This window comes from Numida meleagris, chromosome 23 (genome assembly GCF_002078875.1).
Source record: "Numida meleagris isolate 19003 breed g44 Domestic line chromosome 23, NumMel1.0, whole genome shotgun sequence".
NCBI lineage: Eukaryota > Metazoa > Chordata > Aves > Galliformes > Numididae > Numida > Numida meleagris.
Window position 1 is genome coordinate 5,636,264 of NC_034431.1, and position 18,356 is coordinate 5,654,619.

The 18,356-nt window shown below is 47.9% G+C and overlaps 3 protein-coding genes across 5 annotated transcripts; 1 reads left to right on the forward strand and 2 right to left on the reverse strand.

The window, feature by feature from the left end:
• Positions 29-5,268, reverse strand: MPZL2 (myelin protein zero like 2). Of its 2 annotated transcripts, none has more exons than XM_021375895.1 (6): positions 5,136-5,268; positions 3,155-3,321; positions 2,334-2,544; positions 1,953-2,097; positions 1,491-1,578; positions 29-946 (listed from the first exon to the last, which is right to left on the reverse strand). In XM_021375895.1, exons 1-5 carry the CDS (start codon positions 5,188-5,190, stop codon positions 1,518-1,520), a joined length of 639 nt encoding a protein of 212 aa, XP_021231570.1. In that variant the 5' UTR covers positions 5,191-5,268; the 3' UTR covers positions 29-946; positions 1,491-1,517. The 2 variants fall into 2 exon arrangements, with proteins under 2 accessions (XP_021231570.1, XP_021231569.1); XM_021375894.1 differs by having other exon boundaries at positions 1,491-1,581.
• Positions 5,301-13,407, forward strand: CD3E (CD3e molecule). Of its 2 annotated transcripts, none has more exons than XM_021375899.1 (7): positions 5,301-5,439; positions 8,582-8,696; positions 9,481-9,501; positions 9,810-10,016; positions 10,561-10,713; positions 11,699-11,745; positions 12,100-13,407. In XM_021375899.1, exons 2-7 carry the CDS (start codon positions 8,648-8,650, stop codon positions 12,154-12,156), a joined length of 534 nt encoding a protein of 177 aa, XP_021231574.1. In that variant the 5' UTR covers positions 5,301-5,439; positions 8,582-8,647; the 3' UTR covers positions 12,157-13,407. The 2 variants fall into 2 exon arrangements, with proteins under 2 accessions (XP_021231574.1, XP_021231572.1); XM_021375897.1 differs by lacking the exon at positions 5,301-5,439 and adding an exon at positions 8,355-8,464.
• Positions 15,447-18,024, reverse strand: LOC110387606 (T-cell surface glycoprotein CD3 gamma chain-like). Its single transcript, XM_021375896.1, has 5 exons — positions 17,845-18,024; positions 17,026-17,253; positions 16,511-16,642; positions 16,083-16,126; positions 15,447-15,739 (listed from the first exon to the last, which is right to left on the reverse strand). The coding sequence occupies exons 1-5, from the start codon at positions 17,915-17,917 to the stop codon at positions 15,677-15,679; spliced, it is 540 nt and encodes a 179-aa protein (XP_021231571.1). The 5' UTR covers positions 17,918-18,024; the 3' UTR covers positions 15,447-15,676.

Here is an 18,356-nt window from a genome sequence, read left to right on the forward strand (position 1 = left end):
CCAGTGTCACACCGCTTTCATAACATTGTCACTTCTATCTACAAACTGTATTTATTTATGATGGACATGATAGAAAACAAAACTGTACAAACAGATAACGTGGTCAGCATGTTACATGCAGAGTTATAAAGCCATAAAGTTACCCTTTAAATAAACAGGCTGATATTTTGATTTAGTGTTGGTTAAACACTGAAATAGCTCAGTGGTTTTAGTGACCTGGGGTTCCGTTTGCTAGAGGTTTGATGGAAATAACGGGTACGTGTTAAACAGATGCATTTGCAGGAGTAAGATGTGCTGGTGGTACATGAGGCTTTAAGCAGCATCCAGAGAAACAGTGCTGTGCCAGTGGAATGCAGTTTTCTCAGCTATCCCATAGACAAAGCCTGCTGGAGTTAAGATCAGCATGAGAAACACACCCTCTGTTCCAGTTATCCCCAAGGAGAAACAGCAGTGGTTCCTCATCTGTAACACTTTCCACTTAAAGTAGTAAAGAGACTGAAAGTACACAGTAGCAGCTCCTCTGATCCCTCACCTAGTCGTCTTCCTTTCACTGACATCAGACAGGGCAGGATAATCAGGCAGCACAAATGTACCTTTTGATTTTTAAGGTGCATGAGCATGTGTCTGCTCAGACACTGCAAATAACTATCCAGTCACTCATCTTGGTGATTTGTTCAAATCTGTTGTTATTTCATCCTCATAACCAATTTGTTCACATTTGGCAGCTGTGGAGATTAAGGAAAGTTCCTTTTTTGTGGGGCAAGGGCCTCCTGTTGTGCTTCAGTGAAGAAAATAACACTTTACAACTTGATGTTAAGGTCACCCTCTTTTCTTGCAAGAATTTCAGGTTGAGCAGGGATACCACACTTGCAGCATCAGGCGTCTGTAATTCAGCTTTGTTCTAAGATCCAAAATTACAAGCTTTCACCATCTGCTTTAGAAGTACCTAAGAAGAAGGATTAGAAGAAAAACAAAACAGATTCATTACTCATGATTATTGTTGAAAACAAGCATAGTAGAAGCATCTGTTGACCTCAGAAATGGAATGGGTAAAAATTAGGCTGAAATATTTCAGCAAAGCCAGCAAATCCAGAAAGAGTTTCAGTCTCCTTGTAGTGATTATAAAGAAATAAAGATTAAATGAATCAAAGAGCATATTCAAAACTAGTGAAAGGGAATTCATTCCTCTCTCTACAAAGCAAGCACAACATGGAAAGCAGCAATGATGGCTTTCCTGCAGTGATCTCCAACGGTAAGGTTGAGAAATCTCTCTTATGGTTAAGAGGGAGTTCTGTCACCACTGCCTGTTCTGTTCTAAGTCTTTCTCTGAAGGTTCCTCAAGAGCAACATGTGTCTGTGGTCTCAGTTGTTCATATTTATGGCTTCTGTGGCCTGTTGACGGTGGAATGGAAGTGAAATACTTAAATAAAACTGACTAGAAAGTCTGCAGTAACACCAAGATATTAATTACAGAATGTTTGATTAGATACCTGCACTGTATACACTATCAAAGTCCTCTAGTCTTCTAATGCAGTGACTTCCTTCTCTTCTGTATTCTTCAGCTTCTTCTTTTCTCTACTGCTGTGAAAAAAATGAAAAAAGAAAAAAAAAAAGAAAAAAAAAAAAAGAAAATCAGCATCAGATATCCTGAGCAGCAGTGAGGTTATGAGCTACATATAACATACATAATATATAACAAGAATTTATACAGGCTCCTACTCTGAGTGAAGAGCCACCTCGAAGTACAAGAACAAAATGAGGACTCCAAAGTTCGTTCATCCCTGGGGCTCTGTTCTGACTGCAAGTAAGCAGCCAATTATTGCTAATTATGTTGGCAGTTTTGCATTGTAGATGCTTAATATAGGGCCCAAGCCAATGATTCATAATGGCCATGAAGATATATTTGACAGGCTTTCCCAGAAGCCTTTCTCCCTCTCCTCTTTTGTCCTTACAGTTCAGTGTCTGCCACCTCGATCATCTTCTCTTGCTGTTTCTTCCGACGATGTCGACAGATAATCACAACTGTCACCACAATGATCATCAGACCACACGCAGACCCAATGGCTATGGCAAGGAAGTGGATTTCTGAGAAATTCACTGCATGGAGAGAAATAGGTGAATGAACAAGAGGGACATGCTGAGGGCTTTTGGTATGAGGCTGAGTATCTATTCCCATGAATATAACCTTTTCTTAAGCACTTTTTTCCATTATATCCATTACATTTCTTCATACTTTCATTTTATAATCCTTTTTCCAACTGTGGAGGAAGATTCGCCAATGCTTTGCACTGACTAAGTTCACATGGCTTCTGGCGGGGTTCTTGGCCTCTCACCTTTCTGCACAACTCTGAGTCGCACTTCTCCAATGGTGCCATCGATGTCTCGTGGGTTCTTCACTTGGCAGGTGAATGTTCCATTGTCAGTGGGCTGTAAATTCCAGATAATGATGGAAACATCATAACGCTCAATATTCCCATCCCAAGTGACTCGCCCTTTGAACCGTCCAGCAGACGGCGTGTAGGGCTCCTTGAGATAATAAAATACCTAGAAGAAAGAGAGGAAACTGTCACTCCTGCAGCTTGTACAGTGTTTCTGATGGAAGCAGCATGTGAAAGTGGAGCAGCACTAGCTGAGAAAGATTGGCTGAGCTGAGGAGAGCTGTTTTGGCTCAGTTTCTCTCAGATGAATCTAAAACCATTTCAAAATGCTCCAGCAGCCATGCAACCTCAGTCCTCTCAGGCCTAAGGCTTTGTTAGGCTGTTCAGCTGTCTTTCAGTTATGCTACAGTACTTGTTGAGCTGCCTGTCCTGACTTGTTGGCCAAAGAATATTATAAGTCATCACGTGCAGGATGTTAGCTAAGGCATGGGATTCAGCTGTCAGCAGGTAGAATTTCATCAGTCCCCTGCTACTTTGCTTACTCCAAACTAAGCATACAGCATCTTTCTTGAACAAGGTTATCCAAACAAAACTTCTTGCTTAGAGTAATCCTTATGAACAGCAGAGAAAGACTTGAGATGTACGTACTTGTGTGTTTCAGCTGTGCATGCCCAGACCCACACCTGGCATTGTTACCCAGCCAGTGCTGGGCTCTGGGAGTGGTTTACGCGAGCAAAACGTGCATCAATTAAATGGAGCAAAAAGGTCTCACTCACTGGCTCATGAGAGCTTAGGTCCTCGGGCTGGAAGTTCCAGGTCACTGACAGCAGTGGGCTAATAGGGCTGCTGCTGGAGAAGGTGCATTTTAGCCGTAGGTTAGTTCCATTCACAGCATCCACCGCCTTAGAAGTATAAACTTCTATTGCTGCAACAGGCCACAGTGCTGCAGGGAAAACGGGAAGGGGTTAGAAGTAAACAAAACTACTGTCTTGGAGTAATCTTATCACTTACCCTTATCCGTGCTTGATCTAAGCAGGAGCCCACCTTACCTCTCCCTATTAATATTTAACCTAACAATTTACACCGATTTAATTACTGAATGTGGTAGTCCAGTGAACAGAACCCAAAAGATCCCGTGTGCTTCGTGGCTTTTGTCAGGTGATATGCAAGCAAGCTGCACCCTGCTGCTTTCACGGGAGTTTGCTTTCATCTGCATTGCTAGAACAATGCTTCCTTTGTAGTTTTGTGACTGCAGTTAGATACTGACAGATCTAATAACGAGTTGAGAATGGACCACTGAGAAGGACTCGCCTGTAGGAAAAAACTTCAGTTCGTTTTTTTTGAGGAAATGTCTCTTTTCAGGCATGAGCAAATGACACCTGGGAGGTGCAATGCTGCTATAAATGCCAGCCCTCTTGCTACATAAGCTTGCTTCTGACAGGCACAAAAGATGTCATATAACTTCATGTGCTTGTCCTGGTCGTATTATCACAGGTGATTACACTCTATTGTACTCAGTTCCCCAGGCAGATTTCTTCAGAAAAGCAGCTCTGCTCCTTAAAGTAGCACTGCCAAGCACCTATGAACAGTTACCTCCTCCCTCCCCTGAACTTTCTTCTCTCCACTTTGTGTTATTTGAGTTGTATTATTTGAGTGTCATGCACACTGTGGTGAAAACTGCTTTTACTAATGCGAGAACAGGCTGCTGAGGAAGTTAATAACACCGCCAGACAATTATAGGCAAAGCAGGTTGAGAATCTCTACAGGAAATCCTCAAGGTAAACCAGCAAACATTTGTTTGTCAAACAAACATCTCTGTTAAGTAAACCACCACAGCTGCTGCTTAAAAATAAGTTAATATCAAGGCAGACGACCTAGAGAGACGAGCAGCAAGAGTGACCACAAAAGACACAGAAAGGAGGTGGTTTCATTTCCCACTTTTTCCCCCCGTGATCACATTGTTGCTTCCCTCACTGCTTCAAACCTCTGAACAGCACGGTCCCTCTGGGCTGGTGGGTTAATTTCCACTGGAAAAAGGAAAAAAGAAAAAACCTTGCAGAGCAGAAAAAGAAAATATTAATGATTTTCTATCACTTTAGGAAGATTATTTAACCCACTCAATATGACTCAAGGGAAAAAGAGCCTATCAGGGGTTTTCATTGCAAAGACAATTAATACTCCTGTCTTTGAAAATAATTTATAGCTAAAGAATTTCTTTTCTCAGAGGAGAAAATATTTGAAATGCCAAAACACTGAAGGAGCTCATATTTCAAAACTTCACTGGCAGAGATCACGATTCTCTTCCAAAGATTCCATGTCGAGTCTTCCTGTTTTCACTCTAAACTTATTAAAATTCAAGTGACTTTTTGCCATCGTTATTTATTGCTGTGTAAAGGATCTAAACGGCGCGCTGCTAACAAATTCTGATTGTTCAGTAATAAACACAGGGAAAAATACACCTAAGTCCAGATTCCTGGTAGGACCAAAGAGTGAGGCAGGAGGGGAAAAGACGTGTAACCAGAGCTCAGAATTAGATCAGTGTTCTTCCTCCACCCGAACACACCTGAGCCTGTTTGTCCGAGAAATTCTATCACTTCATGCCACTCGCAAGCTAACCCAGGACACAAAGAATCACAGCAGTCGCCCACAACCAATATCTGAGACTCCTGCAAAGTCGCTGCCTTAATGAGGATGATAATTGAGGGATGAGAAGAGGAAAGTCAAGATGGCAAGCCAGAAAATGTCAGGTTTCCTTACCTCGGAGCTGTACCCCAAGGAAGAGCACAGCCCCCAGCCAGGTGGGGCTAGGCATCGGGAAAACAAGTCCGTACTCTGCGGGCTGAGCAGCACGAGGAGAAGTTTGTTTCAGGCTCTTGATAACTGGGTAAAAGATGAGTTTCTCAAAGCCTTCCTGGGACAGTTGAGCAAATTCCCTTTCTCTCAGCTTGGCCTGGAAGGCAATGCGAGCACGTCTTCCTGCTTGAGTCACTGCCCTTTACTGAAGGCGAGGTGTGGCAGCCAGACAGTTCACTTCTGTGCGTAAAGCAGGCAGATTTTCAAGGTAAGATTAATTTCTTCTGACTCCCATATTCCCTTGCTCTTTTGTGTTGCAATCATCCCTCCTCCCAGCTTCTACCTGAAACCACTCCCCTCTTGTGGGACGTCATTTTGCACCTAAACATCGATTTGCCTCGAGGTGTTTAGAAATAGCCTGAAGGAATGAAGTCTATTTGTTTGATTAAAAAGCTGCAAACGGTACCAAAAAAAAAAAGAAAGAAAGAAAGAAAGAAAGAGAAACAGAACAGCCAGCCTGTGGCAGCACTGTGGGCATGCACTCAGAGCATGGAAGGGTCCTGTTGGAACAGATACCTGTAGTGAAGTGAGGTGATCATTCTCATATTCATTGCAGCTGTCCCGAGGAAGAATTGGGAAATGGCGTTATCTAATGGTGGTGAAGTTCTTGGAAAAGTCAGAAGACAACTGCCTCAGATACGTGTCAAACCTGGTGCTAGTCCAGGCACCACTGGGAAAGCCCCACCATGATTAACAACGTGGCACGAGGAGATGGAGAAATTCAGTGGGACACTGTTTTCCCAGTGGAACGTCAGAGCATGAAACTGAGTTGTGCGCGTGTGTTAGCAATAGAAGGATGTTTGCATTAGAAGACCATAAATCATACAAAAGCGTTTGAGTTGCTACTGGCTGTGGCTGGGCTTGCGTCTGATCCTTGGCCCACTTCCAAGCAGCCATCCCAGGTTATGAACTTTCATTGTGACTGGTGCTAATTGCCTTTGCAGTGGTGCCAAAGCAGGAATGAGGCGTTTTAGCACCTGTAAGACTGACCTATCACTGAGCTCACAGTGTACGCTCCATTTGAGCACATTACATTCAGTGCATTCAAGTAGGATATGCTGAAAAGGTGAGTTCTTGCTATGGTTGGTAATTCTGCAGAATTGTCTGGCTTGCAGGACTCTTACAGTCCTAGGAGAGGTAATTGCTACTCGGTTACATTGTCTCAGGTCTGAACTTGAAGCTGTTGGCATAAGCTCTTATTTTTAACCACCGGATTCTTTTTCCAGCTGAGAGACTGCTTCAGTCCTTGATTTGGAAGAAGCTGATCTGTTGTCATTGCAGCAGTTTCAGGGTGAGCTTTTGCGTCTCGCCTTGCTCTCCTCAGTGGAGAGGAACTCCACTTGCAGCTCATGCTTAGAAGGCACCAAAATGTTCAACATTAGCTCATGTTTTCTAGACAATCAAGCAGGATTTCCTCTTTAGATTTTCAGAGCCAAGTGGATCCAGGTATGCAGCTTTCCCTCACACATGTTCAGGCAGAAGCACAACTGTGTGGTTAGAGCAGCAAGACTCCACAGCTCCCTTTCTCAGCCTGTCATTTGGTTTTGACCTCACGGAGGCTTGCTGGGCTGGTTTTTGAAAGGTGTCCGTGGTTTTCCCTGTAACAGGTTGTCACCGATTCCGTGCTGATCACTGAAAGCCTGAGGCGTCCCCAGCAGCGCATGGATTAGTGCTTCTATGTTACAGGCAATCGGCTCATCCAGAAGTCGAGCTGTAGGAATTTCCAATTTGGGACCTCGGTGTTTTGTTGTGCTTCATTACGACAAGGCATCACATCAGCTCCATGTCTTCCCGCAGACCAGGCTGGCACCTCTTAACACCTTCCTGCACAGCAGCAACTTATCCTCAGGCAGGCTGTGCAGAGTCCAGTAGGACCAGTATATTTCTTCCTTTCCCTGTCCTTTGGCCACTCAGCAGCAGTACTGGCTCTCACATCTGCATAATGCACAGCACTGGGGAGGACGGTCTGTTCTGGTCTTGCAAACTTTTACTAACCTTCAACTTCTTGTTTCAAAACATACTGACTCCAACTGTTAAAAGAGGACTAAGTCCGAGGCACCATTATTAGTAATGCAAATTCTTCATTCCGAAACAGAAATGAGTAAAAGAAAGGTCTGACAGCTAACGGGAGCAGCTCAGTAAATTGAACAAAACCCCACAACGTTGTGATTTGCCATGTAAATAGCAAGCTCTTTACAAGGAGCACAAAGCCAGCATCACCCAGCCAGAAAGGAGTGCCTTGAGATCTGCATGGCAGGCACAGGAGCAAAGTGCACCCTTGTGGAAGGAGGAAGCTTTGGCTGGTTTTTGCAGCGTCTGTTTTGGACAGGTGCCCTAAAAAAATCCCCGGCATCTTTGTGCCTTTGTACGAGCAGCTCTGCCATTCTTCAAGCACAGGAGAACAGAAGGATGGTGCGTTCTGCATGTCTGCATCCCTGCTGGAAGCAGTGCTTGGGAAGGCCCCAGCCCTATGGGAGTCTTTGAGAAGTTGGGAAGGAGAAAGTTCCGTTCTGCCGCGCTCTGCAGTGAGGGCAGGAGGGAACCGAGGAGAGAGCAGAGCGTGTCGGAGGGGCAGGAGCCCCCTCTAGTGGAAGCTGTCCGCTTTTCCTCGGGTTGTTCATCCCCGGAGTCGTAGACAGAGTCTCAAAAGTCAGCGCACTCTTTGTGAGGGAGTGTAGTAACAGAGCAAGGTGTAATGGCTCTGAACTAGAAGAGGGTAGATTTAGACGGGATATTAGTTAGAAATTCTCCATGATGAGGGCGGTGAGGCTCTGGCACTGCTGCCCAGAGAGGCTGTGGGTGCTTCATCCCTGGAGGTGCCCAAGGCTGTGGATGGGGCTGTGGGCAACCTGGGCTGGTGGGAGGTGTCCCTGCCCACAGGAGGGGGCTGGAACTGGGAGATCTTGAAGGTCCCTTCCGACCCAAACTGTTTTATGATTTCTGGTTCTTCTGTTTATTCCCAGTACATTAGGTTTCTTGCAGTAGTTTGAACTTCAGAAATACACTGAAAAGTTCTTAGGAAGGTCCTGAAGGTAAATCTAACACAGGCTTGTGTATGTCTCCTGCTGCTCAGCTGCAACAGCTCTACATCTGGGCTGGTGCAGAGCAGCCACCCCTTGCTGTCAGTGACGTTGTATGAAGACATGTAGAGCCTCTGCACTTCCTGAGATGGGTTTTTCTGATCACATGTGCTCTGTGTCTTTCTTGGCTGCTTGCAGGTTTCACTGGAAACAGTGAGTCTCCTTGGCATTGCTCCATTCGCTGCCATACACAGTTCTCTGAAAAACTCTTGGGCCTCTTTCTTGTAAGCGAGAACTTGAAAAGCCAATGTGTTCTTTCTTCCTTCACAGCCGGCTGCAGTGATGCCAATCTGATCAGGAACAACAGAGAAGAGCAAGAGAAGGAGGAGCACAAGGATGAGGTTTGAGGTGCCCCTGCCCCTCCTGGGCCTCCTGCTGTGTGTGGGTGAGTGGAGCGGGACAGACCCCTGCAGGGATGGGGCGGGCGGCTCCAGGGGCTGCGGCACACAACGCATGGCAGCGCGTGGCTGCTTTGGTAAAGTACCTGCAGCCACATCTTCTGAAACGGGTGTTCAGCTGCTGCCTTCCAAAGTGAGTGTTCCTCTCAGAGGGCAGAGAAACGAGGATCCAACCCTTTCAGGCCAGGCTCCCTGCTCTGTTTTTGTTTGCTCGCTGATGCACGCGGTCCCCAAAATTTAGGCGGAGGAGTGGGTGAAGTTAAGAGCTGGAGGCTGAGGCACTGCTTCCTGCAGCAGAATCAACTGTAAGGGTCCAAGCTTTAAATTCTTACTTCGTTTTTGCGCTTTATTCATGTGCTTTTCTTAAACCATTGTGTGATCGTGGTACATAACTTCCACTCTGTGTACTGATCCACTGCTCTCTTGGGAACAGCAGCATTTTCCATGTTAGCGGTTTGAACTGAGCAGCATTTCTGTAATCCATGGCAATAAAGCAAAATTGCTGAGTGTACTCCTCACAAGAAACCATTTTCTAAGTGGGCCCGAAAAATCACTCCAAGCTCTGTTCAGTGCTAGTCTGTTTAAAATGGCTTCCAAAGAAAAAGGCTTCCTTTCAAAACAACATCCTGTCGTAGTCAACAGAATGTTTCATTTAGCACAAGTGTGAATATCTTCATCAAGCAGCTGAATTCAGAAAGGATATCCTTAAAGTAGGAAAGGGATATGATATCAAGAGCTAATTTGATTAACACGTTATTCTTTCTTTTGTAGTTGGTGCAGCAGCTCAGGAGGGTAAGTGTATTTTACTAGTATTCATAACTAATTACATAAATTAGAGTAGCAATGATGTGAGGCCACACTCTCCGACATGAAGTTGAATACTCCATGATGACATTCTGTGATGATTACTGCTTAGCATTGCAAAGTGGTCTGTGTAAAAACTAAAAGAAAACATGCATGCAGAAGAGCGTGCATGGGGAATTTACATTATATAATTACAGATAGAGCTGAGCAAACTGGGTGGGATCATGGGGGGGGGGGGGGGCAAGCTTGCCTTATAATCATGGTTTCTCTTCTCATTGGCCCAAACTCCAATGAAGAATTCGTGGTGGAGATTTCTGGAACCACAGTGACAATCACATGTCCCATATCTGGAGATGAAATAGACTGGGAGCCAACTGTGACAAATGGAGAAAGAGAAAATAATAAGTACATCATAAAGAATCATGACAGCTCTCCTCTCACTGTGACTTGTAAGGAAAAAAATAATGAGAAAAACAAGCATGCAATGTACCTGAATGCCAGAGGTGAGTGAAAAAGCCCTCAGTCTGTGAGAATCTGCATGGGCTAAAGACAAAGCGAACACCTTGCGGAGGTGGATGCTGAGATGAGGTCTGATTCTCAGCGCTGTTGGGCTGAGTGAATGCTGTTCTGCAGAGGCTCTTTGGGCAGCTGCTCTACATTCACTATGTTCAATTCAGTGTAGGTAGGGAGAGGTCAAAGTCTGACTGGCATGAGAAGAGCAATAATGATCTAGGAGATATTTTAATCGCAGGCCATGCAGAACAGCAGAGTACAGATGGTGCACACATCAGCCCCCAGCACTGTTTGAAGACTGAAATGGAGTGGGGATAGAATGGCCCACGCCTTCCTCCTTCCTCTGTTTGCTCTTTGCTCCTTCTCACCCCAAGCTGTATCTTTTCTGCTAGCATTAAGTGTATGAGTAACAAACATGAACATAATGAGCAGAAAGCATTTTACTGACGTTTTGGATATGTGGCCTTTCCCTTTGACCTTTGCTGCAAAGGCAGCGTGCCTGGCTCCGAGCACCTTTGTATTTCCTCCTGGCAGTGTGCGAAAACTGTGAGGAGCTGGATACCTTGACTGTGACAGGGATCATCATCGCGGATCTTCTCATCACCTTGGGGGTGCTGATTTTGGTCCATTACTTCAGCAAAAACAAGAAGGGGCAAGCGAGCGCTGGTGCTGGCAGTCGGCCACGAGGTAAGAGCCATTTCAGATGTGTCGGCTCTCCGTGATGCGCGCTAAGTGCTAAGCGAAGCACTTGTCCTTGCCGAGTGATGGAGCACCCTCTGCGCCCCAGAAGCCCCCAGAGCCTTGCCAAACACCCCTCCTGATGCCATGTCTGATGCTCTGGGCTGACTTCTGTATGGGCTGGGTATGGCTGCCGTGTGGTGACAAAGGCTTCTTGCCCATAGGAAGCCATTTCACAGGCTGCTGTGAAGCAGCATTGAGTCTGTGATGAAGCCAACACTGCGTCTGTCTCAGGCATTCAAAGATCCAGAATCAGGAACACATGCAGAAGATGCATCACATCTTACCGAAACACTACATGAAAATTTCTGGCTTCTGAGGCCATGGTTTGGTGGCCCGGTCGGTCCAGCAGTGGGGCTGATGGATAATAAGTGCAGGAGTAAAGTGATGAGGGATCATGACCTCATGATGCCACTTTAGATTTGTTCAAGAAGTGTCAGCAGTGATATTTGTACCAGGGGGCTGCCTGTGGGTAGAACGGGTGCTCACCACTCTGGCTTTGAGCAGATCAGATGTTGCCACTTTTCCACTAGTGCCCACAAAGCTGATACAAATCTTTCAGCAGGCTGAAATCCCCTACCGTGTGCTCGTCGTGTCTGTTGAGTGATGGGTTCAACACAAATGCGACGTGTTTTCATCTATTCAGCTTGCCAGGCCAGAGGGGTATAGATCTGGTACCCATTTGTGGGGCCGCAGCCTGCGCCTGTGATCATGGGGCCTTCGTGTTTTCTTCCTGAAAAAGAAAGCTGATTTCCTCCTCAATGATCATAAGGCCTCCAAACTGCAGCAGTTGGGTCTTTAAAAGCTTTGAGCTCATAACAAAGTCACATGAGTTTACCCATGGTGCGCGTTACCCTGGGATCAGCTCTGTGAAAGCCCCTTACGCTGAGTTAGAACCATCACCAAGGATGACCCCTCTTTGCCTCTGTTGCAGCTCAGAAGATGCAGCGTCCTCCCCCTGTTCCAAACCCAGACTACGAGGTATGGAGAACCTGCATTATTTCCACCTCTCTTTGCTGGCTGGGGAGGGATAGCCAGAGCTGGGAATCTGTAGCATTTGTCCTGTTTTGCTCCTTTGATGTAACATCCAGTCCACCACCAAGCTCTGCAGGGTGTGGAGGAAAACAGTGGGGAGAGTGGAGACCCTTCTCTCAGAGATGACACAGGGAGTCAGGAGCAGAACTGCAGTTTCCCTCAGACTGCTCATTGCTAAAGCAACGAGCTCCTGGTCTCTCTGTTGTGGTTTTCTCTGAGTATTGGGTAGACTAAGGGCCTGGAGTCTTGGAGGGTGTATTAAGAAGGATTCCTGAGCTAACATCTCTTCTGTTCCCACAGCCCATCAGGAAAGGTCAGCGAGAAGTGTACGCAGGCCTGGAACACAGGGGGTTCTGAAATTCCCCCAGATTCCAGGCTGGATGGAAAACAGAGGCAGAAGAGCTGAGTGCTTCTGGCTAGCTTGCTGCTGGCTCTCTGCAGACCCACTGAGACCCAGGTGCTTTGGGGTCAGCCAAGCAGCTAGACAGGACAGGCGTCCTGCTGCCCTATGCTGTCCCACCCCAAGGTGTTCCTTCAATCTGACATTGGGGCTAAGAAATCACCGAGCCCACTGGCAAAAGAAGTTTTCCTTCTCGCTAAAGGCCTGGAGCCTCCCTCGTGGTTGCTGGCCTCCTTTCCCCTCACTTGTCTTTTTCTGCTTCGATTGCATGCTCTGACTTCCCCTCCAATCTCATTTTCTGTCCCACTTGCCGCTCTTCCCTCCCAGGAGAGCTGGTGCAAAATGAGGGTCCTTCTCAGAGGGACGGGCCTCTGACATTGTCCTGCTCTAAAAGATGAGACGAATTTCTACCAGTACGTGCAGACAGGGCCATCCACCCTATAGCCCTTCTTCTGTGGGAAATGAGTGGGGCCAAGTACCCTTTGCATGCAGGTACCTTTGTGTTTCAGATCTTCATCAGAACATCCTTAAAGGGTCAGATGAGAATCTGGCACTTTCCCAGGTCATCTGAAAGCCTATTAGGAAATTTAAGTCTCTGGCTGAGTGTGAGATTTTTGTTACTATTAAATTATGAGCTCGTAGACATTTCAGATTAGATTTGACCCCCAGTTATCAATGAATATCACCTTTGCAGTCTGACTGAGACAGCACACCAGGGATTTTCGTGTTTCCCAGGCTGGAACGGAGGCACTTTGGTTCAGCCCTTGGGCCAGCACTCTGTTCTGCAACAGCTTGTTCGCTGGAACTGAAATGAATGTGTTGGGGCCATAGAGACAGTGGCCTCAACACAAATTCAGGACAGCATCTAACTTTTGTGAAGTTGTCCTTCCATTTTTACTGATTTTCTATAGTGTCATGTAAGATAAAAACCTCTATTTGAGTGGGCTTCACCCTAAAGGCTGCACGACTGCATTTGCTGGTGCTGTTTCACTTTGCAGCGCTATCGCTGCGTAGAGATCCTTGTGATCTGTCCTTTACTGCTTCCCTTTCTCTCCGCTTTCCTTTCAGCTCTGGCACTTGAGCTCTGCTTGGGTTCTATTAGAAAGATGTCAGGCTACATCTGTTTCAGCTTTTTTTAATATCCATTTCAAAATTGTAATATATTAATAAAATGGGAGCCAACATCCTCAGATACGCAGCGGAAAAGATTTCCTGTGTGGTTGTTTTTGCTTTTATTAAAGAAAAAGATTTTGTGTTGAGTTCCCTTCTCAGGAATAGATTGTGACAGTGCTAACTTCTGTGGCTCTGGAGGGGGAGACCTACAGGCACAGAAATGCACTGCAATGCCTCAGAGAGCTGAGCCTCAGAGCAGGGCAGGGATGAAGAGGAGCTGGGAGCAGGACTGGGTGAGCTCTTTGGGGGCAAGTTAAGCAGCTGAGGCCCTAAACACTCAACATAGCAATTCTAAACTGCGTGATTTGAAAAGCTGCAGTTTCCAAAGCAGCAGCAGTGGGACTGGTAGTAACGTAAGGAGAAGGGCCCAAGAGGTGCTTTGATGTGTGGAAACATTTCTGGCCTAAGACTGGCTGAGCAAGCCATGTTTCTGTTGCTCTGCAGAGCAACAGCTCTGAAGAGAGGAAACAGCAGCAGTGGTGGGGGCTGTGGGTGGTTTAGCTTGAGTTTCAGCACAAGGGGATGAATGCCCTAGCAAGGATCATGCTTCAGTCTGCTGTACATACCCTGCAGGATGTGGTTTTAAAGGCAGTACAGCGAGGTTTACCATACAAAGCTCTAAATATCTAAGAGGGAGACTGCAAGACCCAGCCAGCACTAACCCCCAGCTGCTCTGAAACCACTCTGGGTCACGTTCTCACCTCCAGCATATCAGCACTGCCCCAAGGAAGCTTACCTGGCCCAGCCATAAGGACCGTGGCCACAGATGGGATATGAGAAGCTCAGACCACGCTGAGTGCACAACTAGATTTTGCTTCAAGCTGTGCCCTAGTGCACCTACCATTTATGGGGCTGCATGTTTGCCTAGTGTTTGCCCCAACCAGTGCCCCCCCACTCGCTCCTCACCTCAGTGGAATCAGCACACATCCAGTGACAACATCTCTCTGTCTCTGTGCTTAGCTGTGCTACAGGAGCATTTCTGTGTCTTCCCAAGGGTGAGGTGCTAAGGATCCTCTCACAAACAGACTGGTTGGAAATGCTGCCCCTGCTCTCTCTCTGATTTGTGTGGAGCCTACCCACCGTGCCATGGGTTTCTCCTGCTGTCTGGGTGTGGCGAAGCCTTTGCTGTGTGTTTGGAGATCTGACGGTGATGAAAGCATTGTGAACCAGGCAATCTGCTGGTCACTTTTTTTGGTAAGGCTTACTCAGATGGCTTTGTAGACTGAAGGAGGATATTGGCATATTCTAACTGTGATTGCCATATCAGGCTCACCCTTCACCAGAGCAGTGTGGAGGGGAAAAGCCACTAAGATGTGAAAAGCACAACATTGTACAAACAGCTGACATCACAGGAAAACGGGCCACTTTGTTGTTCACTGTCTGTAAGGCTGAACACAGTGATCCCTGTAAGGGCACGTGAGGTATACACCCACAGCTTTGCACAGCCTGTGTGTTGTTATCTGTGCCACATATGCCAGATTGGAGGCCAGGTCTCACTGATGGTGAAACAGTGCAAATTGAGCGTGAGCTCCTTTGGTACTTGCATTAAACCACTGAGTCACAAGTCAGTTTGCAGCCTAGTGCTCCCTAAAGCCTTAGATTCTTAGCACCCGGATTCTTAGAACAGGAGAAAAACAAAATCTACAGGTGTGTGCAACTGGCACATGGAAGATGACCTGGTTTCCGAGGTTTCAAACTGCTAGCTGGTGCTGGCTGCAGTCAGCCTCCAATTTTGGCCAGTCATCCCGCAAGTCAGCTCTGCTGAGTGTTGCTGTGCACCGTACTGGTGGCCCCGTTCCCCAGTGTGGAGTTAAATGAGTCAGGAGCAGCAAGCTTCTCCCTTCACAAGGTCCCCCAGCTTCAGCTTCAGCAGTGGATCTGGATGCCATTTGGATCCAGGCACAGAGGGGTGGCCCAGCTGTGGGCACCTGTCTGCACTGGCAGAGCAGTGTCCTGTCAGAGCAGGCTGGAGCCTCGCAGCTCTGAAGGATCCAGCAGATCACGGCCAGCGCACAACTTCTCCAGTGACTACACAGCTTTCCAGGCCTGAACATAACTGATAGAGCAGGGAGGCCATAGAATAGGATCGTCTTTAATGAGAGGAATACAGAAACGCAACGCATCATGGAGAGAGCAGAGTGCTACAAGCAGCCCATCCTGGCAGGGCTCTCCAGGCAAAAACCCACACTGTCTTCTGCCAGCAGCAAGTTCACAAAGCAGCGCCAGGGCAGGGTGCTGGTGCTCTTTGGCACTGGCTATGGCTTCGTTGTGTGAAGGAGTCACTGGCCCCAGTGCCTTCCCACCTCACCTGCGGGCCTTGGCAGTTGCCAGTTGGCTGTATTGTCCATCATTCCGCTCGCCAAGGGGCTAGGGAAGAAACAAGACAGGGCAAGCTACAACTATGTCTGCCCAGCCTTGAGGGGGGAAGCTGGCCAAGACCCCCCTTTGCCAAGCTTTTGGCAAGCACCCTCCACCCCCCTTAAGCTTAACAACCCCAGAGAGTAAGAGGCAGAGGGCAGCTGAGCTTGCACCATCCTACAGGTCACTCGGGGGGGAGGCAGCTGTTAACCCACCAGCAGAGAATGATTAACACCACACCCCACCTCCCCAGCAGCTGTGCCATCATGGCCGTGTCATTCCAGCCAAGTGGAGCTGCTGACACCCATGCATGCACACATGAACACATACACACATGCACGTGCATGCTCACCTGGTAGAGCTGATCGTTGGCTATCAGGTTCTGCCTGTCAGAAGCTAAATAAAGAAAGATTGCAGTCAAAAATCAAGAGGAGCCATGGGCAATGTGGTGAGCATTTGCACACAAACCCACGTGGCTGGCTGCTTTGACTTCCTCTGGGAGTTATGGGAGAAAGCTGCTGTCCTGGGGATGATGTTTTGGAGAGCCCTATATGTTTGATGGCTTCTCCCACGAAGCTAAGCTAGGGGCATAAAGGGTATGCGGAGTGATCCCTCCTGGGCAGGGCTGCCCTAGACAAGCTGGCTGCTGGCTGGTGCCTGTGTCATGCAGTTACTGAGCTATGTGGCAGTGATCGAAGTCCCCAGGTTACCATGCAGCCCCAAAGATGCCCAGGTACTTCCTGTCCCCACCTGTGGGCAGCCAGCGGGCTCTCCCCTCACCTCGCGATATGCGTCCTTTATCTTGCCCAGTGATGCAATACACAGCAATTGCCAGGAAGACAGTGGCAATAACATCTGCGACCACAATCCCCGAGATGGTGGGAGCATCCACTTCGATGCAGTTCTGGCACACTGGAAACACAAAGAATGCAAGGACTGAGAGCAAGATCGGGACCAGGAACCTGCCCCTGGTCTCCAACCCCAGTGGCCATCTCTGCCCAGCCACCTGGGCCAATCTGAGCCCACAGGGCTCTGCCAGCTCAGGCAGGCTCTACTCTCAGGACAGCAGAGACCAGAAATTAAGCTTGGTTTGTGTGCATGACCCAAGCCAGTGGCACAAGCTGTCATGTGTGCCCAGCACTCTGAGCTAGCCACTCCTAAAACAGCAAGCCACAACACAGGCAGGCAGTGAAACCACCCTCAGACTCTGGGAAATCAGTATTTCCCTTAAAAACTGGTTTACATGAAAACTCAAGAGCAGTCCTGGCTCTAGAAATTGAGCTTTGGACACTTACTTCGATAGTGCACCTGGAGAGTGGAATGTTCTCCATCACGTAACGAACACGTATAGATGCCTCTGGGATCATCGTAAATTGCACCCAAGTCCAGCTGCGTTGTGTTCCCTGCGTTTGCTAAATCCTCTCCATTTTTCTGCCATAAGATTTCTTTTTTTTGCTCTTGTTTGCTCATTTCACATTGCAGGAACACCTTCCCACTGACTTCTTTAACATTTATGCTCACCCCTGTAAAAAAAAGGAGAGCAGAGAGTTTCACGGCCGCATTATAAGCCCTCACAGTGGTGCAGAGCTCTGGAGCGTCCTTCGTAGAGATGGCTGCTGTAGAAGCACTGTCCTCTGAGCAGTGAAAAGGAGACAGAAACCTGCAGACAGAAACCTCTGCAAAAAGCAGATTGCCCAGTGGAAAAGCAGTCCAATGCTCAACAGATGGTTACTTAATGCAGCTCTAGTGTATGGATCCAATCCCTCTCAGAGTGAAAACTAACCGGAACCAGGCATCTTCCTGGGCTCCATTAAGTCTGCACGCGTGTGAGCCTCATCCTGTGCACAGAGCACGTCGGTAACAGAGTGCTACTCCAAGAGAGACATTCCAACAGTGAGTGAAACGTTTCTCTTAAAAACACAGTCAGGAGCTAAACCCAAATGACAAGGCAAAAGAAAATGTGGACGCTGAGAGTGGAAACAAACATTCTTAGGAAAAACCATAAAAAAAAAAAAGCACAGAACTACTTCTTTGGCCCCTTTGCCATCCCCACGTCCCCTGTGTCCCCACTAGGCAGCGGTTGGTGGGCAGCACCCAGCACCTTTGAGACTTACCATGGACGCCCAGCTTGGCCACAGCCAGGCTGGCAAGCAGCACCCAGGTGCCCAGGGCCCGTCCCTTCCACATAGCTTGGAGCGATGGCAACTCTGCGTGCTGCTCGGGGGAGAGGAGGCGGGGAGAGCTCTGATGGTGAAGAGCAGAGCTTTGTCAGGCAGCGGAAACACGGGGCTGAGGCCTCCCTGCAACGACAGCCTCCTCAGCCCCACCACAACACCCACAGGGAGGTACAGGAGGAAGGAGTGCCCTTGCTGCACAGAAATCCAGCCAGCCCCTGTTCTGCACCCAGAGCAGCGCGGGCAGCAGGTCAGGGAGGTGCTGCTGCCCCTCTGCTCTGCGCTGTGACACCTCCCCTGGAGCACTGCGTCCACAGGTGGAGTCCTCAGTGCAGGAGAGACGTGGACCTGTTGGAGCGCGTCCAGAGGAGGGCCACAGAAATGGGGCCAGGGATGGAACCCCTCCCTACGAGGACAGGCTGAGAGCTGGGGCTGTGCAGCCTGGAGAAGAG

Coding starts and splice junctions, on each gene's coding strand:
- MPZL2 (XM_021375894.1), bottom strand. CDS start 5,190: ATGCCTAGCCCCACCTGGCTGGGGGCTGTGCTCTTCCTTGGGGTACAG. Junction 2,545..3,154: donor ACCTAAGCTCTCATGAGCCA/GTGAGTGAGACC, acceptor TCTTTCTTCTAG/GTATTTTATTATCTCAAGGA. Junction 1,582..1,952: donor GAGGTGGCAGACACTGAACT/GTAAGGACAAAA, acceptor TTTTTTTCACAG/CAGTAGAGAAAAGAAGAAGC.
- CD3E (XM_021375899.1), top strand. CDS start 8,648: ATGAGGTTTGAGGTGCCCCTGCCCCTCCTGGGCCTCCTGCTGTGTGTG. Junction 8,697..9,480: donor GGGCCTCCTGCTGTGTGTGG/GTGAGTGGAGCG, acceptor TTTCTTTTGTAG/TTGGTGCAGCAGCTCAGGAG. Junction 9,502..9,809: donor TGGTGCAGCAGCTCAGGAGG/GTAAGTGTATTT, acceptor ACTCCAATGAAG/AATTCGTGGTGGAGATTTCT.
- LOC110387606 (XM_021375896.1), bottom strand. CDS start 17,917: ATGTGGAAGGGACGGGCCCTGGGCACCTGGGTGCTGCTTGCCAGCCTG. Junction 16,643..17,025: donor TCTCCAGGTGCACTATCGAA/GTAAGTGTCCAA, acceptor TTGTGTTTCCAG/TGTGCCAGAACTGCATCGAA. Junction 16,127..16,510: donor TAAAGGACGCATATCGCGAG/GTGAGGGGAGAG, acceptor TTCTTTATTTAG/CTTCTGACAGGCAGAACCTG.